Here is a 23,822-nt window from a genome sequence, read left to right as displayed (position 1 = left end):
CCTTCAAGAGCTCCGCCCCAAAGGGGCGCTGCCAGTGCCGAGGAGGCGGGCGGTCGGCGTTTCTCATTCATTGTCTTGACAAGAGCATCCTCGGCGAGTCCTGGGCTCCTCCGGCTCCTTCCTCCTCCTCCTTCTCTTCTTCCTCCTCCGTTCGGGGGGCCCCTCTCATCTCTCGGCAGCAGGTAAGGCTGGGGCCCCTGGGGAGGAGGACGTAGGCTGGCTGGAGGCGCAGGGCATCGCTGCCCTGGGCCACCTGTGGGGCAGGCGTGAGCGTGGGAGCCGTGGCTGTGGGGGCGGCAGACTGTCAGGGCCCGCGGGCTGGAGCCGTCCCCATGGAGAGCACTGTCCCTAAGCGTGGGCTGCGTGTGTGTGCCCGTCCATCTGTGTGTCTGAGGAGCTTTGGAGAGGTGAGGATGAGATGAGGGACCACCACCGACAAGATGGAGGTGCCGAAGCCCAGAGGGTCTTCAGCTTGAGCCAGAGGGGTTCAGGGTACACGCTGGCCCCGATTCTCCCCAAAGTGGGTGTCTGTGGGTGGGCAGGGGGTGAGGGGCAGGGTGGGGTACAGCAAGGAGCAGCTGCTCTGAGCTTGGAGACAGGAAAGGGTTGAGAGCAAAACAAGAAAAGACGAAGTTCCCCTTTTCGTGGTTTCCGGGCCTGGTACCTGTGGTGGGGGGAGGACGCAGAGTGAGGCCATGGCTTCCTGTCCCCCAGCCTCTGCTATGAGCCTCCCCTCTGCCCAGGCCTAGGCCTGTCACCCTACAACTGAACCCATCACAGCCCGCTTCTCTCACGTGCTCCTCCTGTGTCCCTCCCTACCATCCTATGGGCAGGAAGACCTAGCAGCCTCCTCAGGGTGTCACAGGGTGGGCAAGGAGGGCTGTAGCCCCAGGGAGAAGGGGGCAGGGAAAATGGGCCCAGCTCGGCAGGTGGAGCAGGGGCTCTGGGGGTCCCTTGGAGCAGGCAACATGGGCCCTACACTGGGCAGGAAGGTGATGGGGTGGTGCTGGGACTGGCCCTGGAGCCTGGGGAGGCCAGGGGCAATCGCTTTGGCTCCATGCCCTCCACCCGGCCCAGCTGGACCACAGAGAAGCCAGCATCCGCCTCTCCGTTTCTGCACAGAGTCCAGTGGGGTGGAGATGACCCTTCAGAGCACCTGCATTTTCTGAGTGAGGGAGAGGCCATACCCGGGCTGGAGCCATCTACCTGTTTTTGGTGCCCAGAGATCTCCTGGGCAAGCCATCCTGCCACCTCCTGGGCAGCCCCCTGGGCAGGGGCTCATGCCATTTCCTCCTGTGTGTTCAGCCCTGTGCCAGGGGAGGGCGGCCCAGCCACTGCCTTCAAGAAGCTCCCCTTGTGGGAGCGAGGGGTGCGAGGCCTAAATGCCTTGACTGAGCAAGAGGCCATCCCTCTGAACTGGCAGGGCTGTGGTCTCTGACTCAGGACCCACAGTTCCTCAGCAGGTGCCTGCCCCACGCCAGGCCCTGCAGACACAGAAGTGAGGCGTGGGTTGGAGTGACCTGAGTGGGCCTTGCAGGTTAGACAGGAGTGAGGTGGGGGTGGGGAAGCTGAGTAGTGGGGTTAGTGGGGAGCACAAGATGAGAATCAAGGGCAGAACTCCAGTAGATGAATGCTGGGGAGATTAGCTGAGGCCTTCCATGCCAGAGGGGTATTTTGAGAAAGTTGGGGGGCGGTGTAAGGCTCGAGTTGGCCTGAAGGGAGAAAAAGCCTCAACCCATGTGCCTCTAGGATGAGCCGGCAGGTGGTTCGCTCCAGCAAGTTCCGCCACGTGTTCGGACAGCCAGCCAAGGCCGACCAGTGCTATGAGGACGTGCGGGTCTCACAGACCACCTGGGACAGTGGATTCTGCGCCGTCAACCCCAAGTTTGTGGCCCTGATCTGTGAGGCCAGTGGGGGAGGGGCCTTCCTGGTGCTGCCCCTGGGCAAGGTGAGCCCCTGGAACCCAGGAGCCACAGCTCCTCCACCGAAGGATGCCTGCAGCCATCCACTGGCCCCCTGGGGTTCCTGACTGTCACCAAGCCTCTGTCGGCCTCAATACTGTCAACTGTAAAATGGGCCTGGGCCAGATGGGCTTAATGTTCCTCTCGCTCCTACATGAGGTGGTTGTAGAGACAGGCTCAGAGAGGGAGATGACACGAGTCGGTCACACTGCAGTCATGGGCCCTGATCTCCACATCTCAGCCTGGGGCTAGGATGAGTGCTGTCAGGGGCTGGGGGCACCCTGGGTCTAGCCCTGACCAAAGAACCAGGCTGAGGCTCTGGCCCCTGCTCCCAACCTGGGATGCTGCAAGAGGCTTTCCCCCCTTCCCCAGCCCTGTCCCCCACCCCGATCCTGCTCCCTCTCCGCTTGCTGTCTGCTGACTCCCACGACCAGCACACTCCTATGCTCTTTGGGGGTGAGACAGGAAGGGCAGATGGGCCCTAGGTTGTTACCTTAAAAGGGCCGTTGGAGGCAAAGAGAAGAGGAAGTGGTTGTCGGGGTGAGAGCTGGGCCCGCGCCCTGTGCAGCTCACACAGGAAGCTGTGCTGCAGCAGTGTCCCCGGAAACGGCCATTTCCAAACCTCTGCTCCTTCCTGGGGGCCAGTGAGGACAGACGGCTCCAGTTCCTCTCCATCCCTGCAGGCCTACCGCTCACACACACCTTCCTGAAGAACCTCAACTCCAACACAACCCGTCCTCCTGCCACACCTGTCCTCCGTCCCCTTCATGGGCCTTAGCCTATCTGGCCCATAGAAGCCTTGCTCAGGGAAGCTGGAGGGGCGTGGCGGGCAGCCAAGAGACCAGAGAGTCCATTTGGTGCCGAGTCTCAAGAGCACAGATAAGAACTGAGGCAGAGACAGGCCAGAGTCACACAGCAAGCAGGCACCAGGCCCAGTGCACTACCTGTGGCCAGTCCTCCTGGGGATGAGGCACAGAGCAACCCCCCTTGCCCACCCCAGGTGTGGTCCACCCCCCAGGGGACCCCCAGCCTTCCTCTCTGTGCCTTTCTGAAGGGGGCATGGGGAGGTGTGCAAAGCCAAAGTGCCCCCTTCAAGGCCCCGCTGTGCCCTCTAGACTGGACGTGTGGACAAGAACGCACCGATGGTCTGTGGCCACACAGCCCCCGTGCTGGACATTGCCTGGTGCCCGCACAATGACAACGTCATTGCTAGTGGCTCCGAGGACTGCACAGTCATGGTAAGTGGTGGTAGGGACCCAGGGGCTGGGCTCCAGGAGGGAACCTGACACCTGAGACCAAGGCCTCTAGCCTTGAGGCTAGGACTCATGAACACCTTCCTCGCAGGTGTGGGAGATCCCGGATGGGGGCCTCGTGCTGCCCTTGCGGGAGCCCGTCGTCACCCTGGAGGGCCACACCAAGCGTGTGGGCATCGTGGCCTGGCACCCCACAGCCCAGAATGTGCTGCTCAGTGCAGGTGCCCTGGGGAGCTGGTGGGGCAGGGCTGGTGGCCTGGCTCGGGGGGGAAGGTGGGAGGCTCGTGGGCTCTGACGCTGGGGGCATTCTCAGGCTGTGACAACGTGATTGTGGTGTGGGACGTGGGCACTGGGGCGGCTGTGCTGACGCTGGGCCCGGACGTGCACCCGGACACAATCTACAGCGTGGACTGGAGCCGAGACGGAGCCCTCATCTGCACCTCCTGCCGGGACAAGCGCGTGCGCATCATCGAGCCCCGGAAAGGCACCGTGGTCGCCGTGAGTGGCCGTGAACCCTGACCCTTGACCCTGGGACATTTCTCCTTCCCACCACCAACCAAGGCCCTGGGTGCCACTTCCCCTTGACCCTACCTGAGGTCTGGCCTCATTTGGGTGGGGCTGGTGGTACCTGACCTGCCAACTCGCTTTTCCTGCCAGGAGAAGGACCGACCCCATGAGGGGACCCGGCCGGTGCACGCTGTGTTTGTATCGGATGGAAAGATTCTGACCACGGGCTTCAGCCGCATGAGTGAGCGGCAGGTGGCGCTGTGGGACACAGTGAGTGCCAAGATGGGACACAGAGGGCTGCCGGAGGGTATGCCTGGGGGCCAAGACTTTCAGTCCCTGCCCTGCCCCCTGCTTGGCCTTAGTTTAACCATGAGATGAGCGTGTCCACTGGCTGGTCTCTGAGGGCTTCCCCAGGTGGCGGAGGAAATGAAGGCCATTGCAGATCACCATCCCTGAGCCTGCCGTGGCCCAGCTCATTGTCGCCTCCTACCTGCCTCTACAGAAGCACCTGGAGGAGCCGCTGTCCCTGCAGGAGCTGGACACAAGCAGCGGCGTCCTGCTGCCCTTCTTCGACCCTGACACCAACATTGTCTATCTCTGTGGCAAGGTGGCCCCTTCAGGCAGGGGATGAGGGGGCCGGGAGGTGGGCAGGAGGGGCTGGGTAAGGACCACAGCTGGAGGTGTGGGAGGTGGGTTTGGGTGTTGATGCTCTCCTTGCGCCTCCTACCTGCAGGGCGACAGCTCTATCCGCTACTTCGAGATCACGTCCGAGGCCCCGTTCCTGCACTATCTCTCCATGTTCAGCTCTAAGGAGTCCCAACGTGGTATGGGCTACATGCCCAAACGTGGCCTGGAGGTGAACAAGTGTGAGATCGCCAGGTGATCCTCTCTGTGCCGACCTGAGGGGGCGCCACGGGCAGTGTGGACCCGGGGGACCTTCAGTCCCGGCCCACACACGCTGTGGGCTCTGCTTACCTGCTTCTTTCCACAGGTTCTACAAGCTGCACGAGCGGAAGTGTGAGCCCATCGCCATGACCGTGCCTAGAAAGGTGATGCTCCCATGTCCCTTCCTGGGCACTGGGCTGCCCACCAACCTGGTGAAGTCGCAGGGGGCTGTTGGGGCCTAAGCACTCTCTTAACCAGCCTTGACCTTGCCTACAGTCGGACCTGTTCCAGGAGGACCTGTACCCGCCCACTGCAGGGCCTGATGCCGCGCTCACAGCCGAGGAGTGGTTCGGGGGTCGGGATGCCGGGCCCCTTCTCATTTCCCTCAAGGATGGCTATGTACCTCCAAAGAGCCGGGAGCTGAGGGTCAACCGGGGCCTGGACACTGCACGCAGGAGGGCAACGCCAGAGGCCAGTGGCACTCCCAGCTCGGTGAGAGGCAGATGGGGAACCGCGGAGTCAGGATGGGTAAAAGGGTAGGGCAGGAACTGCTACTGAGCTGGTCAATGTCCCAGTGGAGGGAGGCTGGCGTTCGAGGCAGCTCAAACTCACAGTGTTGGGGATCCTTTTGGAGCTAGAGGTGGATGATCCTGAGGCCTCAGAAAACAGGTTCCAGGCTGACAAGCCTGCAGCTCCCTGCGGCAACTGAGACAGAAGGGCCAAAGCCCAGGGGCTCTTGGGGGTGGCTGAGCAGATGCCTGGGTAAGGGGAGCTAAGGAGGGGCTGGGCCTGATGCAGCACTGGGTCCCCCAGGACACTGTGTCCCGGCTGGAGGAGGAGATGAGGAAGCTCCAGGCCACGGTGCAGGAGCTACAGAAGCGCTTGGATAGACTGGAGGAGACGGTCCAGGCCAAGTAGAGGACCCCAGGGCCTTCAGCGGGGCCAAGGCATCACCTCCCTCCCTTCCGTTCACATGTCTCCTCTTTAATGGCAAATAAGAAAAATAATAAAATGGCTTTATTTTCTTGTACCTCCCAGACTCTGATGATTGGCTACCTGGGGGCTGAGGCTGCTGACCTCCCCTGCCTTGAGATTCCCCTAATAGTCCTAATTGGACTGTGCCCATTCCTAGGAACAGGGCCTTGATGGGTGGGAACCACCTATGCTGATATGGGTCAGGAGCCTGTCCTCTGCCTCCCAGCTCCTTCTTAGAGCTGGGAGGTCCCAGCTATTTACAACCCTAATCTGTGACCTAGATAATGCCAGTATTTACCCAAAGTCTTCCTCTCCTAGCCAACTAAAACATGAGGTTGCACGCAACTGCACCGATACTGGTACTCATGAGGAAATGAACCAAGTAGCACTTACGCAGCAGACACCTTTCAAACCACAGGCTCAAGGGATAAAAATGATATGGGCGTCTTTGGTTGGGAAGAACCTTAGAACCAAAGCAGCAGTTCAGCCTTAGTTTATAGTGGAGGAAACGATATGCACAGAGCAGAGCGGGGCTTGCTGCAGGACACACCTGGAGGCATAGCCTAAGTGTCTCGATCTTGAAGCAGAGCGCGTCCTCCTGCACAGTGCTCCCACCTCGTGAGCCCTCCTGATTCCGCTCGGGCTTGGCCTCTGTGGGAGGCCCAGGGGCAACAGAATGATCAGCCCGATATATCAAGAGGGTGCTTGGGGGTAGATGAGCCCTCTTAGTGGGTGACCCTGATGGATGAGTGCTCTAGTCAGAGCAGCACTTGGTCCATCCCACAGCCGGCACCAAAGGCTCCCTTCTCTTCAGCAAGGCAAAGAAAACTACAGCAGCAGGTAGGGGACTGAATGAGACAAATGGAAAAACATCCCTGCCTGCCTATTTGGGTCTTACCCTCTATGTAAGCTGTGGGACTCTGGGCAAGTCACTTTTCTCCAGGCTCAGTCACCCACCTGTAATATAGGAAGGGATTACAGCTCTGCGAATGCATTGGGTGGGTGCAAATGACCCCAAGCAGGGGTGTGGTCAAGAGAGGAGTCAGAAGTTGGGGTGTGGGCCTCATAAAGAGCTGATGTCCTTTCTCTCCTGCCCCTAGTGATGATGGGCCCTTCTGGGGTCCTTGTGGGACATGAGCAACTATGTCTCTTCTTGGTCCAGGGGAAGTGAACACAGTTTAGGAGTTGATCCCTGGGACCCAGTAGGGTTAATCTGTCATCACCATGACCCCTAGCTTTACCACCTCATTCTCCCTTAGACAGGAACAAGAGAGGGAGGTGGGAGGTAATTTAGAGGCTAAGAAACTGGTTGAAAACTGAATTTTCCCACTCCCAAAGAGGTCTGGCTCCAACTGCGACACTGCGGTCCCTTCTAGGTGTCAGGAACCTCATGTGCATGGCCTTACCAACCCTGGCATCTATGGTTCAGACTGATAGCACGGACCCAACTACCCCAATGATTCTTTTTTAACCCTCTATTTTCTGCCCACATCCCAGGCAACAGAGTTATAGGGTCACTGGATCTCTTCCAGTGGGTCAGAAAACAACAGCCTTCTGGATGCTGGGGAACTCCTGCTGGGGTTCCATGTCCCCTGAGGCCTGTGAAGGGCTAAGTGAACCTGTAGTGATCCCAGAATTCACTATCATGCATCTGCTATTAGGTTAGGAGAGATGTGGACTTTGTTAAATTGTCCAGAGCCCTGAAACCCTGAACACTTTCTCATCTATGCATCTTAAAGGCTGGCAGAGAGCAGAAGCTCCCAACAACGGTGAATGAATGGGTGGGTCACGGCTGTACTGACCCGTAGGGATCCACTGGGAATTACAGAAAGGAAGCTTGCAAAACCAGCCCTGGAAGACTTGAAGGATAGAGCCTTCATTTTGTAACAGGGCACACAGAGACCAAGACAGACCTGCCCCAGGTAAACAGTGCACAGCGGCAGGGCAGTGAGAAGCCAAGGCCTAGACTCCCAGCCTCATTACTCTCCTCCTCCCACCAACACACACACACATACACACACAAAACAACACAGAGGCTGGTCCTGATTCACAGTTTAATGGCTGTGCAGGCGTCGCCCCTCATTTCTGTCGTTCACGGGTCCACTGCTCCGGAGTCAGGGTCTTCTGCTCAAAGGCATGGATGCGCGGGAGCTCTTCCGCTAGGCACGCGTTGACCAGCCTGGGGCGAGAGAGGGGATCAGGTCACAGGAGGCTACAGAGCTACCAACACCCGAGAGACTGACGATACCCCGCGGTCTCATTCCCCGAGAGTTGGGAACACGCGGGGTTGGGGCCGAAGTCACAGTCCTCGAGGCAGGGGCCCCAAAAGCGGAATCCTTGGGATCTTGTTCCCTGGTGCTAAGGCCGAGTCGGGCGGGGGTCGGGAAATAGGGTGGAGGGAGAGGTCAGGGTTGTGGTTCCCGAGCTGAGACCACGAGGGGTGAGGTGTCTCTGGGCCTCACCGGTGTCTCTGTAGCAGCGGCTTCCCCTCGAACTTGGAAGACACCACCAGGACTCGGAAGCTGGACGCGCAACGGTTGACGGTAGTGTCCTCCACGTCCTGCAGTGCAGAAGAGTGTGGATGGTACCGAATCTGCCCCCTCGGAGGTCTCCCCCTTGTCAGGCGGGCCCAGGCCGCTCAACTCACCACATGCTCTGCTTCCAGCTCCCGCTGTAGCTTCTCCCGGAGGTATTCGGCGTTCAATTCCATCGCAGCAGCCCCGAGTGGGCGGCAGCCCAGTCGGGACTGCACCCCAGCCCGGCCCCGGCACACTGCTTCCGCCCTTACTGGTGCCACTTCCGCTGTGGCCATGTACTTCCGCCCTTACTCAGGCGTCCGTAAACCAAACACTTCCGCCCTCACACACTGCCAGCTTTCCAACAGTCACGGATTTCCGCGCCTACTATCAGCTAGCCAATCAGAGCCTGCATGAGCCCTGAATTTGCCGAAAGGAACACTAATTGGCGCTCGCCACCTCACGGCTGCTTGGGTCCTGTGGACATCCTCGCTCCGGCCAGGAGAGGGTGCACGAACATGAATTGCTGTGGGCTTTTGGGTGCCTCAGGATCGCTTCAAAGCACGCTTCCTGAGACAAGCATCTTGCAGCCTTAGTATCCCGGGCCTCCCCCAAGGTCAAAGACCATAGCAGTCAACCTCCAGCGGCGGCCCTTGACCCACCAGTCACGATGGGCCCCACGGAGCGTTTGGCAAGGCCAGGGCGCTTTTTCGGTGTCTACCTGCTCTACTGTTTGAACCCTCGGCATCGAGGCCGCGTCTACGTGGGGTTCACCGTAAACCCTGTTCGTCGGGTTCAACAGCACAACGGGGGCCGCAAAAAAGGCGGGGCCTGGCGGACTAGCGGGCGAGGGCCCTGGTAAGATGGGCGGGTCACTAGTCAGGGTAGGCCTTGATGGGGGGAGGTGGGGCCATGGCAGTGGGCGGAGCCGCTGTGGAGGCTGGTAAGGCGGGGCCTAGTGACGAAGGCGGGGACTTCGGGAGGGGAGGAGCTGTCCGCGGGGAGGCGGAGCCCTGTGAAACTAGGTGTAGAGCTCCCAGGGGATGGGTACTGAAGCGTTCGAAGATCGAGGCAGTTGCCAGACGTCAGAGTGCTTGGTGACCAAGCCTGGGGTTGGAATTGAGCCTGGAAGGGTTAGAACTGAGGAGGGCAGTTAGGTGGCTGTGGCTAGAGGCAGGGCCTAAGGAGGGGACAGTCCTTCCACGGAGGCGCTGGGCCCGAAACCTGCGTGAGGCCTCACCTTGACGAGAATGGGACTGGGGTTCACCATGGCCAGGGGTTCGCCTTGATCTTGGGTGGGGGGACTCACAGGCTGCGCTCACATTCTCCACCCCAGGGAGATGGTGCTCCTCGTGCACGGTTTCCCGTCCTCCGTGGCCGCCCTTCGGGTAAGAGGGGAGGCAGGAGCGGCGGGCGGGCGGGGAGGGCTGCGTCCCGCCCTAACACGCTCACGTTCTCCCACCGCAGTTCGAGTGGGCCTGGCAGCACCCGCACGCCTCGCGCCGCCTGGCGCACGTGGGACGGCGCACGCGCAGAGAGGCGGCCTTAGAGTTCCACCTGCGCGTGCTGGCGCACATGCTGCGGGTCCCGCCTTGGGCACGCCTCCCGCTCACGGTGCGCTGGCTGCGTCAGGACTTCCAGCAGGACCTCTGCCCGCCGCCACCGCCGCACATGCCCCTGGCCTTCGGGCCGCTGCCGCCACCGTCACGAGGCCCTGGGTGTGAAGCTGTTCCCAATGCTGACCCCGAGCCGGACCTGGGCGCCGAAGTCCTCTGTGCCCTGTGCACCCGCGCGCTCCAGGTGAGAGCCACTTGCAGTCCGGGTTCTAGGGTTCAGATGACTTAGGATCAAGATGTTCGTTGAGGGACAGAGCCAATCACCAACACTTTTGGCCGCAGTACATCCATCTCTAAAGTGGAAATAGTACTTGGCCAGTCCTTGACACGACAGTACTGCCTGGCTCAGGATCTTTGGCCTTTCCCTTTTTCTGGAAGGTTCTTGACCTAATCTTCGGCTTTGATAAAGTACTGTCTTCCCAGAGAGGTGTTCCCTAGTGCTGTATCTAAGATTGCAACCTTATTATGCACTTTCGGGAATTAAAAAAAAATTTTTTTTAGGTAAAAGTCACATAAAATTAACCAATAACTATTTTAAAGCATATAATCCAATGGCATTTAGTGCATTCCTAATCCTGTGCAGCCATCACCTCTTTCTAATTCCAAGATATTTTCATCAAACCCCAAATAAAAAACCTGTTACCCTTTAAGCAGTCCCTCCCATCACCCCTGATCCAAGCTCCTGGCAACCACCAGTCTCTTTTCTGTTTTCACGAATTTATCTGTTATAGATACTACAATTGGAATCATGATATGTAGTCTTTTGTGCCTGATTTCTTCACTTAGCACAGTGTTTTCCAAATTCTTCCCCCTTGTAGCATGTGTCAGTGCTTCTTCATTCCTTTTCATGGTCGAATAATACTCTGTTCTGTGATATATCACATTTATTTTCCATTCATCATTTGATGGATTCCTTGCCTTTTTACCTTAACCTTTTTTTTTTTTTTTTAATTTAAATTGTGAGTAGGGTAAAAGTTTATGGAGCAAATTGGTTTTCCATTCAACAGATCATGCCCATGTTGTTTTGTGACATTCATTGCAGTCTGTGGTAGTTCAGTTTGTGTGTCAACTTGGCTGGGCCTGGTTGAGTGGCTGGGCAGCTGGATGTAGTATCCCCCATGATGAGACTGATAATCAACTCCATGGTGTAATCTACTGTGAGGGATGTGGTCTGCTTCCTGTATATAAGGAGAAGCCTTGGGGAACAGTCTCTAGCTTGAACCCTCCATGTAGCCTGCCATGCTCTGCTGACCTTAGGACTTCCAATGGGCTTGAATTAATGACTTGCCGTGTGGTTTGTTGACATCGGGACTGTGCCTTTTTACTTGTCAACCGTGGGCTTGTCAGTCCAGCAGCCAGCCGCTGTCTGAGTGAAGAAAACTTCTAGCTTCAGTGGGCCGGGAGCAGGAGGCAGAGCTGAAGCTCAAGGTTGAGGGGCTTTCACCCAGCCCCTAGAGCCTGACACTTTGAACTCAGACTTAAAGCCTCCAAACTCTAAGAGAATAAACTCCTGTTTGTTACAGCCATCCACATTTGTGGTCTCTTCCTGTCAGAGCAGCATTAGGGAATCAGAACACAGTCCCTACAATGTAACAGCACTTTTCCTACTTCCTCCCTGTGTTTACCATTCCCCTTTCTCCTTCATTCCTACCCTGTCCTGCCTTCTGATCTTTATCCCTGGGCAAATGCTGCCCTTTGGATCTTGTATGATTGATTGTTTTAATGAGTGCACACCTCTCTGGTATTACTGTTCACCTTATAGCCCTGTGTGTCATTTCGCTGAAAATTGAGCCACAGGGATGGGTTTAGCTCCAGGCTAAAGATTGTCTAAGGGCCATAGTCTTGGTGATTCCACAGTCTTCATCAGACCAGTAAGCCTGGTCTTTTTTATGGTTTTTGAGTTTTGTTCCCCATTTTCTCCCACCTCCTATATTATCTCATGTCAGCAGTGGTAAGCAGCCACCATCTAGTTCTTATCTCAGGGTTGTGGGGGCTGGGGTTCACGGGGGTCCATTAGTTCTTTGGACTAACTGTTTCCCTGCATCTTTGATTTTCTTCAGTCACCTTAACTCTAGACAGGGAGCATCAGTGGTGGGCACTCACAAGCTTCAAGACCCCAGTCACTACTCACTAGAATAGGATGTAGAACATTGTCTTTGTGGACTATGTTATGCCAGTTGACCTTAGCATTCCCTGAGACTGTCATCCTGAGGCCCCAGTCCCGGCGAATCATTCTCTCAAGACGTTATGGTTAAAAAGTTTTCCCACCACCAGTCTGTATATTGTCATGTTGTGGTGGCTGCACCGTGCTGTGATGCTGGAGGCATTTCACATACCAGCAGGGTCACCTCTGGTGGACAGGTTTCAGTGGAGCTTCCAGACTGAGGCAGGAAGGAAGTGGCGGTCCACTTCTGAAAATGTTGGCCACAGAAAACGTTATGATTAGTGGTGAAACACTGTCTGATATAGTGCTGGAAGACGAGCCTCTCAGAATACGACTAGGGAAGAGCTGCCTCCTAAAAGTAGAGTGCACCTTAATGATGGGAATAGAGTAAAACTTTTGGGATCTTCATTTGCTTATGTAGCATGCTGAAAATGAGAAAAGGCTGCAAACATTCATGAATGATTAGACCGTGGAATGTACAAAGTATGAAGATTGGAAAATTGGAAGTTGTTAGAAATGAAATGGAATGCATAAAGATCAATATCCTGGGCATTAATGAACTGAAATGGACTGATCTTGGCCATTTTAAATTGGACAATCATAAGGTCTACTGTGCAGGGAATGACAAACTGAAGAGGAATGAGATTTCATTCATCATCAAAAGTACATTTCAAGGTCTGTCCTGAAATCCAGTACTGTCAGTGATAGGATAGTATCTACACATGTGTTCTGATTACCTACTGCTGCTCTGACAAGAAATTACCACAAATGAGAAGGCCTTAACAAACAGAAATTTATTCTTACAATTTGGAGACTTTAAGTCCAAATTCAAGTGCTGGGCTCTAGGGGCTGGGCCCCTCAACCTTGGGGTCCAGCTCTGCCTCCTGCTCCTGGCCCACTGGAGCTAGAGGTGTTTCTTCACTCAGACAGCTGCTGCCTGCTGAGGCGAAGAAGCCCCAAGATTGATAAGTAAAAAGGCACAGCCCCGATGTTACCAAACCACACGGCAGGCCATTAACTTAAGTCCATTGTAAGTCCCAAGGTTGGCAGAGCATAGCAGGCTGCTGAGCAATGACATGGCTACATGCAGGGTCCAAGTGTGCCATAGGCTAGAGACCATTCCCAAGGCTTCTCCTTAAATACAGGAAGCAGACCACATTCCCTAAGGCAGCTACTCAGCTGCTCGTGGTAGATCCCACCATGGAGTTGATTGCCAGTATCCTTATGGGGAATAACTACCACCAGTTGCCCAGCCACTCAACCAGGCCCAGCCAAGTTGACACAAAAACATAACCACCACAACATGCCTGCAAGGAGACCAGTTAATATGACTCTTACTGCAATTTTCGCACCAACCTCTAAAGCCAAAGGTCAAAAAACTGAAGACTTTTATCAAGGTCTGCAGTCTAAAATTTACCAAATGTGCAATCAGAATGTATTGGTAAGTACTAGTGACTGGAACGTGAAAGTTGGAAACCAAGAAGAAGTATTGGTAGTTGGAAAATATGGCCTTGGTAATAGAAATGATACCAGAGACCACATGATAGCATTTTGCAAGACCAATGACTTACTCATTGCAAATACCCTTTTCAACAACATAAATGGTAACTATACACATGGACCTTACCAGATGGAATACACAGGAATCAAATTGACTTAAGTCTTTGGAAAGCAGTGGTAGTGATGAAGTTCAATATCATCAGTCAGAACAAGGCCAGGGGCCAACTGTGGAACATCAGTTGCTCATATGCAAGTTCAAGTTCAAGTGAAGGAAAATTAAAATAAGTTCATGAAAGCCAAAATAAGACATTGGTTATGTTGCGTTGTTATGTGCCGTTGAGTCGGCCCTGACTCTAGCGACCCCTCCTTAGGTTTCCGAGGCAGTACCACTATGGAAGTAGATTGCCCAACCTTCCTTCCAAGGAGGGTTGGGTTGGTTATATCACACCTGAATTTAGAGACCATCTGAAGAATAGATTGGATGCATTGAACACCAGTGACCAAAGACCAGACAAGCTGTGGGATGACATCAAGACATCACACATGAACAAAGCAACAGGTCATTAAAAAGTTAGGAAAGAGAATGGGTTTCCGAAGAGATTCTGAAACTTGCTCTTGGATGTACAGTAGCTAAAGTGAATGGAAGTAATGATGATGTAAAAGGGCTGAACAGAAGATTTTGAAGGGTAGCTCAGAAAGACAGAGTATTACAATGGAATGTGCAAAGACCTGGAGTTAGAAGAACATTGGCATTTCTCAACCTGAAAGAACTGAAGAAAAATTCAAGCCTTGAGTTGCAGTAGTGAAGGATTCCATGGGCAAGATACTGAACAATGCAGGAAGCATTAGAAGAACATGGAAGGAATACACAGAGTCACCATACCAAAAATAATTGGTCAATATCTAGTCATTTCAGATGGTAACATATAATCAAGAACCCTGGTATTGAAGGAAGAAGTCTAAGTTGCACTGAAGGAATTGGCAAAAAAAGCTCCAGGAGTTGACAGAATACCCATTGAGATGTTTCAACAAATAGATGCAACACTTGAGGCACTTACTTATCTATGCCAAGAGATTTGGAAGACAGCTACCTGGCCAACTGACTAGAAGAGATACATATTTATACCCATTCCAAAGAGAGATGATCTAACAGAATATAGAAATTACCAAACAATACCATTACTATCATGTTGTTGTTGTTGTTGTTTGCCGTTGAGTCGGCCCCGACTCATAGCGACCCCTCCTTGGATTTCCGAGGCAGTATCACTACGGAAGTAGGATTGCCCAACCTTCCTTCTGAGGAGTGGCTGGTGGGTTTGAACCGCCAGCCTTCTGGTGAGCAGTCAAGTGCCTTAGGCACTATGCTACCAGAGCTCCTACACAAGTAAAATTTTACTAAAGGTAATTCAGGAACAGTTGCAGCAGTATATTGACAGAGAACTTACAGAAATTCAGGCTGGATTCAGAAGAGAATGTGGACGAGGGCTATCACTGCTGATGTCAGATAGATCCTGGCCAAAAGTAAAGAATACCAGAAAGATGTTTACCTGTGTTTTATTGACTATGCAAAGGCACTCAGCTGTGTAGATTATAACAAATTATGGATAACATTGAGAAAAATGGGTATTCCAGAACACTTCCTTGTCCTCCTGAGGAACCACAGGCCAAGAGGCAGTCATTCGCTGCCAGAACAAGGGGACACTGAATGGTTCAAAATCAGGAAGGGTGTGGGTCAGGGTTATATCCTTTCACCATACGTACTCAATTTGTATGCTCAGCAAATAATCCAAGAAGCTGGACTATATGAAGAATTACATGGCATCAGGATTGGAGAAAAACTCATTAACAACCTGCAGTATGTATAAGACACAAACTTGTTTGCTGAAAGTGAAGGTGACTTGAAGCAATTACTGTTGAAAATCAGACTACAGCCTTCAGTATGGATTGCACCTCAACATAAAGAAAACAGAAATCCTCACAACTAGACCAGTAAGCGACATCATGATAAATGGAGGAGAGATTGATGTTTTCAGGATTTCATTTTACTTGGATCACAGTCAACACCCATGGAAGTAGCAGTCAAGAAATCATAGGACATTTTGCACTGGGCAGATCTCCTGTAAAAGACCTCTTTAAAGTGTTAAACAGCAAAAATGTCATTTTTAAGACTAAGTATGCCTGAACCAAGCCATGGTATTTTCAGTAGCCTCATATGCATATGAAAGCTATAGATAAGATAATGAATAAGGAAGACCGTAGAAGAATTGTTAATATATTTGAGTTGTGATCTTGGCAAAAATAATGAAAATATCATCGACTGATAGATGAACAAACAAATCGATCCTGGAGAAGGTACACCCGGCCTGCTCCTTAGAAGCATGAATGGCTGGGCTTTGTCTCATCTACTTCGATCATGTTGACAGAAGGGCCCAGTCCTTGGAAAAGGATATAAGAGTTGGTAAATTAGAGGAGCTCTGGTAGCATAGAGCTAAGGCACTTGCCTGCTAACCAGAAGGCTGGCGTTTCAAACCCACCAGACACTCCTCAGAAGGAAGGTTGAGCAATCTACTTCCATAGTGATACTGCCTTGGAAACCCAAAGATAAGTCACTATGAGTCAGGTCCAACTCAACAGCACACAACAACAACAAATTAGAGGGTCGGTGAAAAGGGGGAAGACCCTCATCGAGATGGATTGACCCAGTGGTGCAGTAATGGGCTTAAGGTTGTGAGCACAGGACCAGGCAGTGTTTTGTTCTGTTGTACATAGGGTTGCTATGAGTCAGAACTGACTGGATGACACTTAACAACAACAGGTGTTTCATAACTTTGCCCCCTAATACTCTACTATGTTCATGCATGTATTTCCTTTGTCAAATTTGTACATATTCGTGGGTGTGGTCCCATTCACCTCTCTCCTCCCCTCCATTCAGCTTAAGTGTCTATGTATCCATTCTTAGCTTATTATTATTACTGTCACTTCAAAGTTGTGTGTGTGATAGTGTTTGCCTTTAACTGTGCTCCTCCCAGGGTCTTCCTCTGCTCTGATCATTTTGTGCTGACCTCCTCCTTATTGTATAGTGCCTTTCCCTTCACCGAAGTTAATCCGTGTCTACCTTCTAGTTAGTGAGTTAGCCCCCCATTCCCTCTGTGTAAGCCTTTTCTTGACTTTTTACAGTAGTGGTTTCAGTATGTGTCCTTTCGTGATTGCAGTGCAGTGAATGACTCTTCCAGCCGCGGTCTTTGTGAAGCCCACCAGGTAACTGAGTGGAACTGTGTAAATGTGAGGTGCTTTGTGGCCTACCAAGGAGAGTGATAGCCCTACCTTGGAGAGTGGTCATTCTGAGCCTTCCCAGAGGCAGAAAGGGGAATCGTACTATCATCAAGAAGGAAAAGCCAGGAGTGGAGCATGTCCTTGGACCCAAGATCCCTGCTGAGACAACGGCACAGACAGCAAGAGACAGTGGCAGTGCTGGCAGCAGAACCAAGAGACTTGCATGAGACAGAGCGTGGCAGGCTTGCGCGCCCAGAGTAAGAAAGCTGAGTGCCTTTGCTCAGGAGCCTTGCTGGTGGAGTGGGAAGCACCCCAGTGCACCGATGGGCAGAGCTGAAAGCGCTTTGCAACACTTGCTCGAGCAGGGCACTGCCAGGCCAAGAGGCTGAGGGCCAAAGAGAGGTGTGTCTGCAGGCATGGCTGAGGTGAGGCTTTTCAGACGGAAGAATTACATCCTGCGTGTTCCTGAACCTAAACTGGAACCTGTTGCTTCTGTAGTAAACCCCGTAATTGTGAGACTTGTCTGTGAGTTCTGTGTGGCCATTGCAACTAATGATTGAACCCAGCCAAGAAACAAGGAGTGCCATGGGAGGGACGGTTTGTGTCCGAGTTGGTGAAGAGGCTGGAGGGAGGAGGCACGTCTGACTTCTGCCTTATGGGAGTCAGCACTGGGCTGTTGCTGTCGATCCTTCTCTCTCCCCCTCGTGAAGTTAGGGGAGGTCAAAGGATGCCAGCCTCACTCCTCTTTCTGCAGTGATTGACGAACTTCACTTAGCAGGATGTCCATGCTAGGTCCACATTACAAGGTGTTTCGCAGTTTCATCCTTATTCTTCAGTATTGCGCAGTATTCCATTGTGTGCATGTACCGTAGTTTGTTTATCCATTCATCCATTGATGGACACTTGAGTTGTTTCCATCTCTTTGCTACTGTGACTAATGCTGTGATGCACATGGGTGAGCATGTATCTATTTGTGTCCCAGCCCTTATTTCTCTTGGATATATACCTAGTAGTGGGGTTGCTGGGTCAGTCTATTTCCACCTTTTTAAGGAAGTGCCATCCATTTTCCACAGTGGTTGCACAATTTTACAATCCAACCAGCCGTGTATGAGGGTTCGTCTCTCCACACTCTTGCCAGCTTTTGCTCAGTGCCTAAGGCACCTGATTGCTAACCAGAAGGCTGGCGGTTCAAACTCACCAGCCACTCCTCAGAAGGAAGGTTGGGCAATCTACTTCCATAGTGATACCGCCTCGGAAACCCAAGGAGGGGTCGCTATGAGTCGGGTCCAACTCAACAGCACATTAACAACAACAACATTGATACTGGAATTAGATGATTCTTTTTTTTTTTTAATTTATTTGCATCTCTCCAATGGCTAAAAGTGCTGCTAAAGACCTCTTTAAAGTGTTAAAAAGTAAAGATGTCACTTTGAAAACTAAGGTGCGCCTGACCCAAGCCATGGTATTTGTAGTCACCTTATATACATACGAATACTGGACAATGAATAAGGAGGACTGAAGAACAATTGATGCGTTTGAATTATGGTGTTGGCGAAGAATGTTAAATATACCACGGACTGCCAGAAGAACCAACAAATCTGTCTTGGATGAAGTTCAGCCGGAATGCTGTTTAGAAGCGAGGATGGGCAGACTTTGCCTCCCGCACTTTGATCGCGTTGTCAGGAGGGCCCAGTCCCTGGAGAAGGACATCAGGCTTGGTGAAGCAGGTGGTCAGCAAAAAAGCAGAAGACCCTTAAGGAGATGGATGGATGCAGTCCCTGCAGCAGTGGCTCAGGCAGGGCAGGGATAGTGAGGATGGCCCAGGACCAGGCAGGGTTTTGTTCGTTGTACAGAGTCACTGTGAATTGAAACCGACTCAGTGGTACCTAAGAGCATTTCTTCATGTGTTTGTTGGCTGCCTGATGGCTTTGGTGAATGTTCATATCCTCTGCCCATATTTTAATTGGATTGTTTGTCTTTTTGTTGCTGAGGTGTTGAAGTTTTCTATAAATTTTAGAGATTAGTCCATTATCAGCTATGTCATTGCGAATTTTTTCCCCAAAAAATCTGTAGGTTCTCTTTTTACTCTTTTGGTGAAGTCTTTTGATGCTCATACATGCTTAATTTTTAGGAAGTCCCAGTCATCTATTTTGTCTTCTATTTGTGTTTTTATTTATATTAGTATATTGAAAAAAAAAAAACCAACTCACTGGCATCGTCGATTTCGACTCATAGTAACCCCTTTTTGGGTTTCCAGGGCAGTATCTCTACGGAATTAGATGGCCTCATTTTCCTTCCGAGGAGTGGCTGGTGGGTTTGAACTGCCAGCCTTCTGGTTAGCAGGCAAATGCCTTAGGCATTATGGCACCAGAGTCCCTTATGTTAGTATGTTGTTGTTGTTGTTGTTATGTGCTGTCGAGTCGGCCCCAACTCATAGCGACCCCTACTTGGGTTTCCGAGGTAGTATCACTACGGAAGTAGATTGCCCCATCTTCCTTCCAAGGAGTGGCTAGTGGGTTTGAACCTCCAGCCTTCTGGTTAGCAGTCAAGTGCCTTAGGCACTATGCTACCAGAACTCCCTATGTTAGTATATAAATAATATATTTATGCCATATATCAAAGCCCCTGAGTTTGCCCCTATTTTATTTACTTATTTTAGTGATCTTATAAAGTTTCACATTAGGTTTTAAGTTTCACATTTTTATCATCTTGTGTTCGTTTTCATGTATGGTGAGAGATAAGGATCCTGTTTCATTTTCTGCGAATGGATATCGTTTTGCCAGCACCATTCGTTAAAGAGATTGTCTCTTTCCCATGTGATGGGTTTAAGCTTAACACTTTCATCTGATGTGCTGTATATTTTATGTCTTTTTCTGATTACCAGTCTCTCTCACCCCTCATACTAAACTCCATGAGGGCATTGATGTTCACTGCTAGAACAGCGCTGATACACAGAGCAGGGGTTTTAAAAAATGTTGTGATATTTGGAAAGGGATCTGTGCAGGAGATCCTGGTTTGAGTGGGAGGACAATGTGGAACAAAACTCAAAATGATAAAAAAAAAAAAAAGACCAGGCTTACTAGTCTGATAGAGCCTGCTGAGACCCCTGAGGCTATGGCTGCTAGTTACTCTTCAGGCCTGGAATTGAACTCACTTCCAGCCAAATAACTAAATAAACAGTCAATAAATTGCACTTGCCATTCAGAGGTTATGTCTTAGGAGCTGAAGGCCTGGCTGCAGGGACCAGGCTCTTATCTAATCACTGCTAACATTCAGAGGAAGTTGACTGGGCAAGTACGGATTTTAACCTCAGTGCCTGCAGGCATATAGGGTGAACATTTACACCAGGTAGATACACGCCTTAAAACATCAATCATGTGAGAACAGAAGGGCAGAGGGCAGTTTTGCACAGGGAGAAAGCTCGGGGGCAGGAATGCATAGGAAGGAAAGAATGACACAGGGAAGAGGTAACTACAGGGAGGAAGTGGGAAGAGAGCTGTTACACTGTGGGACATTGCAATCAATGTCATGAAACAAAATGTCTATGAGTTGCTGTATGGAAAATGAATTTGCTCTGTAAACTTTCACCCAGATTACAATTAAAAGAAAAAGTTGTGGTAGCAACCTCCTCATCCAACTACAAGGTGGGAAGGAGAATTAAGATCCACACCAAGGCTGACTCCTATGAGGCAGAAAATGGACCTGCTTCCACCGCCAATTTTTTTTTTTTTTTTTTGACCAGTTCTGCACCCTCCCACGGCTCTCTACTCCTCCTCTGGCTTCAGTAATTCAGTAATTCATTGCAGTAAATAGAACGCAGACGGTGCTTGCCATAATGGGGTTTATCAGGGAAGTAGCAGGTTTCAGTTGAGGTTTAGGAATGCTCGGGGGACGCCTTCTTCCCGGCCGTGCCCAGCCGGTCTAACCTCTGCCCTGCTCCCTAGCCTCCGCCCTACTTGAGCAGGTGTTGCGAGCTCTTTTAGCTCTGCTTACAAATGTCCAGAGGCACCACACTCCACCGGTAAGCCTCCCTCTGATGACACTCAGCTCTAGCTCCGTGGGTCGGCAAGCTCGGTGCCACTGACGAGGCCCAGGTGTTCCACTCTGTCAGCAAACCTCCTGCCTGCAGGTGCTTCCTCGCTCCGTGGGCTGGGAAGCCACCAGGGCGCTGTCTCTTGCCTCTACTGCTGTCACTTTATCTCTGTTTTTCCAGTGTTACAGCTGTTTCCTGGGTCTAGGAGGCTCCCAGCACAGGGACCCTGGGCCTGAAGGACATGGTCCACTCTTAGCTCTTCTTTCTTGATGGTTGTAATGTCCTGGCTGCTCTGGATTTGGTTCTCTTTTAAGCCTAATGTCATGACAGAACTGACCAATGCCCTCGTTAGGGTTCCATACACTTATTTCTCTGGTCCCACCCCCACAAAGGTGCCACTCTCCTTATTTACATTATCAGCAAGCTGTCCAGTCCCCTTGGTGGGCCACCAGCACCTCATTTGCATAGTCCCATCCACTGATTTATTTGGGGTTTGCAAAGACTGGGTGTTGCTTGTGTTGTGGCTAGAAGGGCTGTATTAAATAATTCACTGCACCGCAGTGGTCATAGATATTTATTGAATATCTGAACCAAGACAAAAGGGCCTGGCTTCTGCTAAGTTCTCGGTAAATAAATTGCACTTGCCATTCAGAGGTTATGGCACCTGCTGAGATCATACAGAAGCTGCAGGCCTGACTGCAAGGACCAGGCTCTTACCTAATCACTGCTGACATTCAGAGGAAATTGACTGGTTTAGTTCCTGTGGGCAAGTATGGACTTTAATCTCAGTGCCTGTTCCTCTGTTAAAAAACAAACAAAAACTCACTGCCGTCGAGTCAGATCCACTCATAGTGACCCCTCCTTGGATTTCTGAGGTGGTTATCACTGTAGAAGTAGGTTGCCAATCTTCCTTCCAAGGAGTGGCTGGTGGGTTTGAACCACCAGCCTTCTGCCTTACGCACTGTGCCACCAGAGCTCCCAATTTCCTCTGTAAGCTGCAGGTAACCGTAGTTCCTGCCTCATAGTGGTTTAAGTGAAGCCCCGGGAACAACGTCTGATCCCCTTGTGAGTCCTAGCCACATCATGGTTCTGTCTTCTCTCACAGGACGAAGAAGACCCCTTGTGTTGCCCCCATCTTGGCTGCGACCTAAAAGCCCACGTGATCTGCCTGGCAGAGGAGTTCCTTCGAGAGGAGCCTGGGCAGCTTTTGCCACTAGAAGGCCAGTGCCCTGGGTGGGTCCAACACCCCTACCCCAGCCCAATCTGCTTGCCAAGGCCGGGCCCAGGCTACCTAGCACCTGGCCTAGGAAGCTCCATGATGCTTGAGCCCACATTTCCTTGGCAGCTGTAAGAACTCGCTGCTGTGGGGAGACCTCATCTGGCTGTGCCGTTCAGGAACTGAGGAAGATGAGGAAGACTTGGACTTCCATGAGGTGAGAGGTGTAGCTCAGGCCTGCCTCCCCCTCTGCCCCATTCCCTCGGCTGTCTCTGACCAGCTTCTCTGTCTCCACAGGAACACTGGACAGACATGCTGGAGAACTGACCCCAACGTCCCCACACCCCTACTTCTTTTCTGTGCCACTATTTTACTTGTGTTCAATAAACAGTCTGACTGAAGGGGTCCTTCTGGTTTTTGCCAGGAGATTGAGAGAGGAGGCCTCTGCCCTGCTAGCCAAGCATCCCTGCAGCTGGGTGGGGACAACTGAGGAGGGGGAGGGGCTGTAGGTCCACATGTGACCAGCCTTTCCTTTGTCCTAGGCCCCTCTGCCTCAGCTTTCACTAGTGTGACTCTGAGGTCACGTTTTTCTTTGAGGGCTTATGTGAAAATGGCATGATGGGAAAGGCATCTGACCTTCTCTGACTTCTCAAGGGGGGAGGAGGATCAAGATCAAGAGCCCAAGGCTGATTCCTGTGAGGTGAAGGTAAGACGTGCCTCTCTCCAACCTTTTACCAATTCTGACACCATCTGTTCCTCCTGCAGCGTTCTCTAGTTCTCTGCTGGGTTCCATAATTCATTGCGGTGACCACACAGAACTCAGACAATGCTCATGACTGTAGGGTTTTATTAGGGAAGTAACAAGTTATAACTCAGGATTTCAGTCAGGAGAGCCTTTTCTCAGCCAGGCTTCTGTCTTGGTCGGGCAAGCGTTACAATATAAAAACCAAACTCACTGCCATCAAGTTGATTCCGACTCATAGTGAGCCCCCTGGGTTTGTGAGGCAGTAAACCTAGATTGCTCTATCCTCCTTCCACAGAGGCTGCTGGGTTTGCACTCCTTTCTGGTTAGCAGTCAGATGCCTTAGGCACTGCGGCACCAGAGCTCCTTACAAAAAGCCTTTAGCTCCATCAGTAGGAGCCCGGAGGCCACCCATTCCACAGCAGGCCTCCTGTCGGAGGGCACTGCCGTCTCCCTGCAGGTTTCCTCGTTCTGCTGTCTCTGCTGCTTCTCACCGTGTCCCTTGTTACTGCCCTGTCTGGGTCCAGGAGGTTCCCAGTTCAGCAACCCTGGGTCCAAAGGCCACACTCCGGTCCAGGCTCTTCCTGGTAGTAACAGTCCCCCTTCCCTGTTGCTCTAGGCTGGCTTACTTTACACCTAAGGGTATGGCAAAACTAACCATTCCCCTCTTAGGGTTCACACACGGTATTGGCATTGTCTCTCCCACTCCCACAAGGGTGGCATGAGCCTTATTTGCAGTATTAGCAAGCTGTCCAATCCCCTTGCTGGGCCGTAAGCACCTCCTTTGCATAGTGCAACCCAGTCATTCGGTGGGAGTTACAGAGACTAGGGCTAGAAAGGCAGTGTTAAGCAATTCACTGCACTGCAGTTAGGGAGACTCACCCTTGACTTCGTCACCCACTTGCAGTGCCCAGCCTGACTCTGGCCTTTAATCCAAAGAACAAGGACAAAAGCGAGGGGGAGGGGATGTTGTGGGACCCTGTGGCGCTCCAGGCCCCAGCCCTTTCTTGCCTGTCTAGGGAGCCCCTTTCAAGCACCTAGATTTTTTTCCTAGGAAAAGAAAAGCACCTTCTGGGGGGCCACTTCTCCCACCAACCGGGAGTGTGGCAGGGGGCCCCGTTTTCAGGATGATGGGGGAGTCTCAGATGCCAGCAGTCCCCAGCTCCTCTCCCTCCCCCTCC

At 52.0% G+C, this 23,822-nt stretch overlaps 3 protein-coding genes across 3 annotated transcripts; 2 read left to right on the top strand and 1 right to left on the bottom strand.

The window, feature by feature from the left end:
- Positions 1-1,750: 1,750 nt before the first annotated feature.
- CORO1A (coronin 1A) lies at positions 1,751-5,524 on the top strand. The gene is made up of 10 exons (XM_007950195.2): positions 1,751-1,948; positions 3,077-3,199; positions 3,306-3,435; positions 3,528-3,712; positions 3,872-3,991; positions 4,224-4,328; positions 4,455-4,600; positions 4,713-4,770; positions 4,883-5,098; positions 5,420-5,524. The coding sequence occupies exons 1-10, from the start codon at positions 1,751-1,753 to the stop codon at positions 5,522-5,524; spliced, it is 1,386 nt and encodes a 461-aa protein (XP_007948386.1).
- Positions 5,525-7,660: 2,136 nt separating this feature from the next.
- BOLA2B (bolA family member 2B) lies at positions 7,661-8,584 on the bottom strand. Its single transcript, XM_007950291.1, is given in 5 exon segments — positions 7,661-7,760; positions 8,044-8,141; positions 8,229-8,393; positions 8,395-8,404; positions 8,562-8,584. Coding segments are annotated over 5 exon segments (396 nt in total).
- Positions 8,585-8,767: 183 nt separating this feature from the next.
- SLX1A (SLX1 homolog A, structure-specific endonuclease subunit) lies at positions 8,768-22,226 on the top strand. Its single transcript, XM_007950290.1, has 6 exons — positions 8,768-8,955; positions 9,434-9,485; positions 9,565-9,897; positions 21,789-21,916; positions 22,029-22,116; positions 22,197-22,226. The coding sequence occupies exons 1-6, from the start codon at positions 8,768-8,770 to the stop codon at positions 22,224-22,226; spliced, it is 819 nt and encodes a 272-aa protein (XP_007948481.1).
- The last annotated feature ends 1,596 nt before the right edge of the window (positions 22,227-23,822 follow it).

This window comes from Orycteropus afer, unplaced genomic scaffold (genome assembly GCF_000298275.1).
Source record: "Orycteropus afer afer isolate SDZICR_OR568_19922 unplaced genomic scaffold, OryAfe1.0 scaffold00266, whole genome shotgun sequence".
Lineage (NCBI taxonomy): Eukaryota > Metazoa > Chordata > Mammalia > Tubulidentata > Orycteropodidae > Orycteropus > Orycteropus afer.
The sequence above is the reverse complement of the archived record's forward strand: the minus strand, read 5'-3'. Positions and strand labels throughout refer to the sequence as shown.

What these genes read in the sequence shown, in the direction of transcription:
- CORO1A (XM_007950195.2), top strand. Translation starts at nt 1,751, where the DNA reads ATGAGCCGGCAGGTGGTTCGCTCCAGCAAGTTCCGCCACGTGTTCGGA. An exon ending in GGAAAGGCACCGTGGTCGCC is followed by an intron (nt 3,713 to 3,871) that starts GTGAGTGGCCGT and finishes TTTTCCTGCCAG; the next exon opens with GAGAAGGACCGACCCCATGA. An exon ending in CCAGTGGCACTCCCAGCTCG is followed by an intron (nt 5,099 to 5,419) that starts GTGAGAGGCAGA and finishes TGGGTCCCCCAG; the next exon opens with GACACTGTGTCCCGGCTGGA.
- SLX1A (XM_007950290.1), top strand. Translation starts at nt 8,768, where the DNA reads ATGGGCCCCACGGAGCGTTTGGCAAGGCCAGGGCGCTTTTTCGGTGTC. An exon ending in ACTAGCGGGCGAGGGCCCTG is followed by an intron (nt 8,956 to 9,433) that starts GTAAGATGGGCG and finishes TCTCCACCCCAG; the next exon opens with GGAGATGGTGCTCCTCGTGC. An exon ending in TGTGCACCCGCGCGCTCCAG is followed by an intron (nt 9,898 to 21,788) that starts GTGAGAGCCACT and finishes CTTCTCTCACAG; the next exon opens with GACGAAGAAGACCCCTTGTG.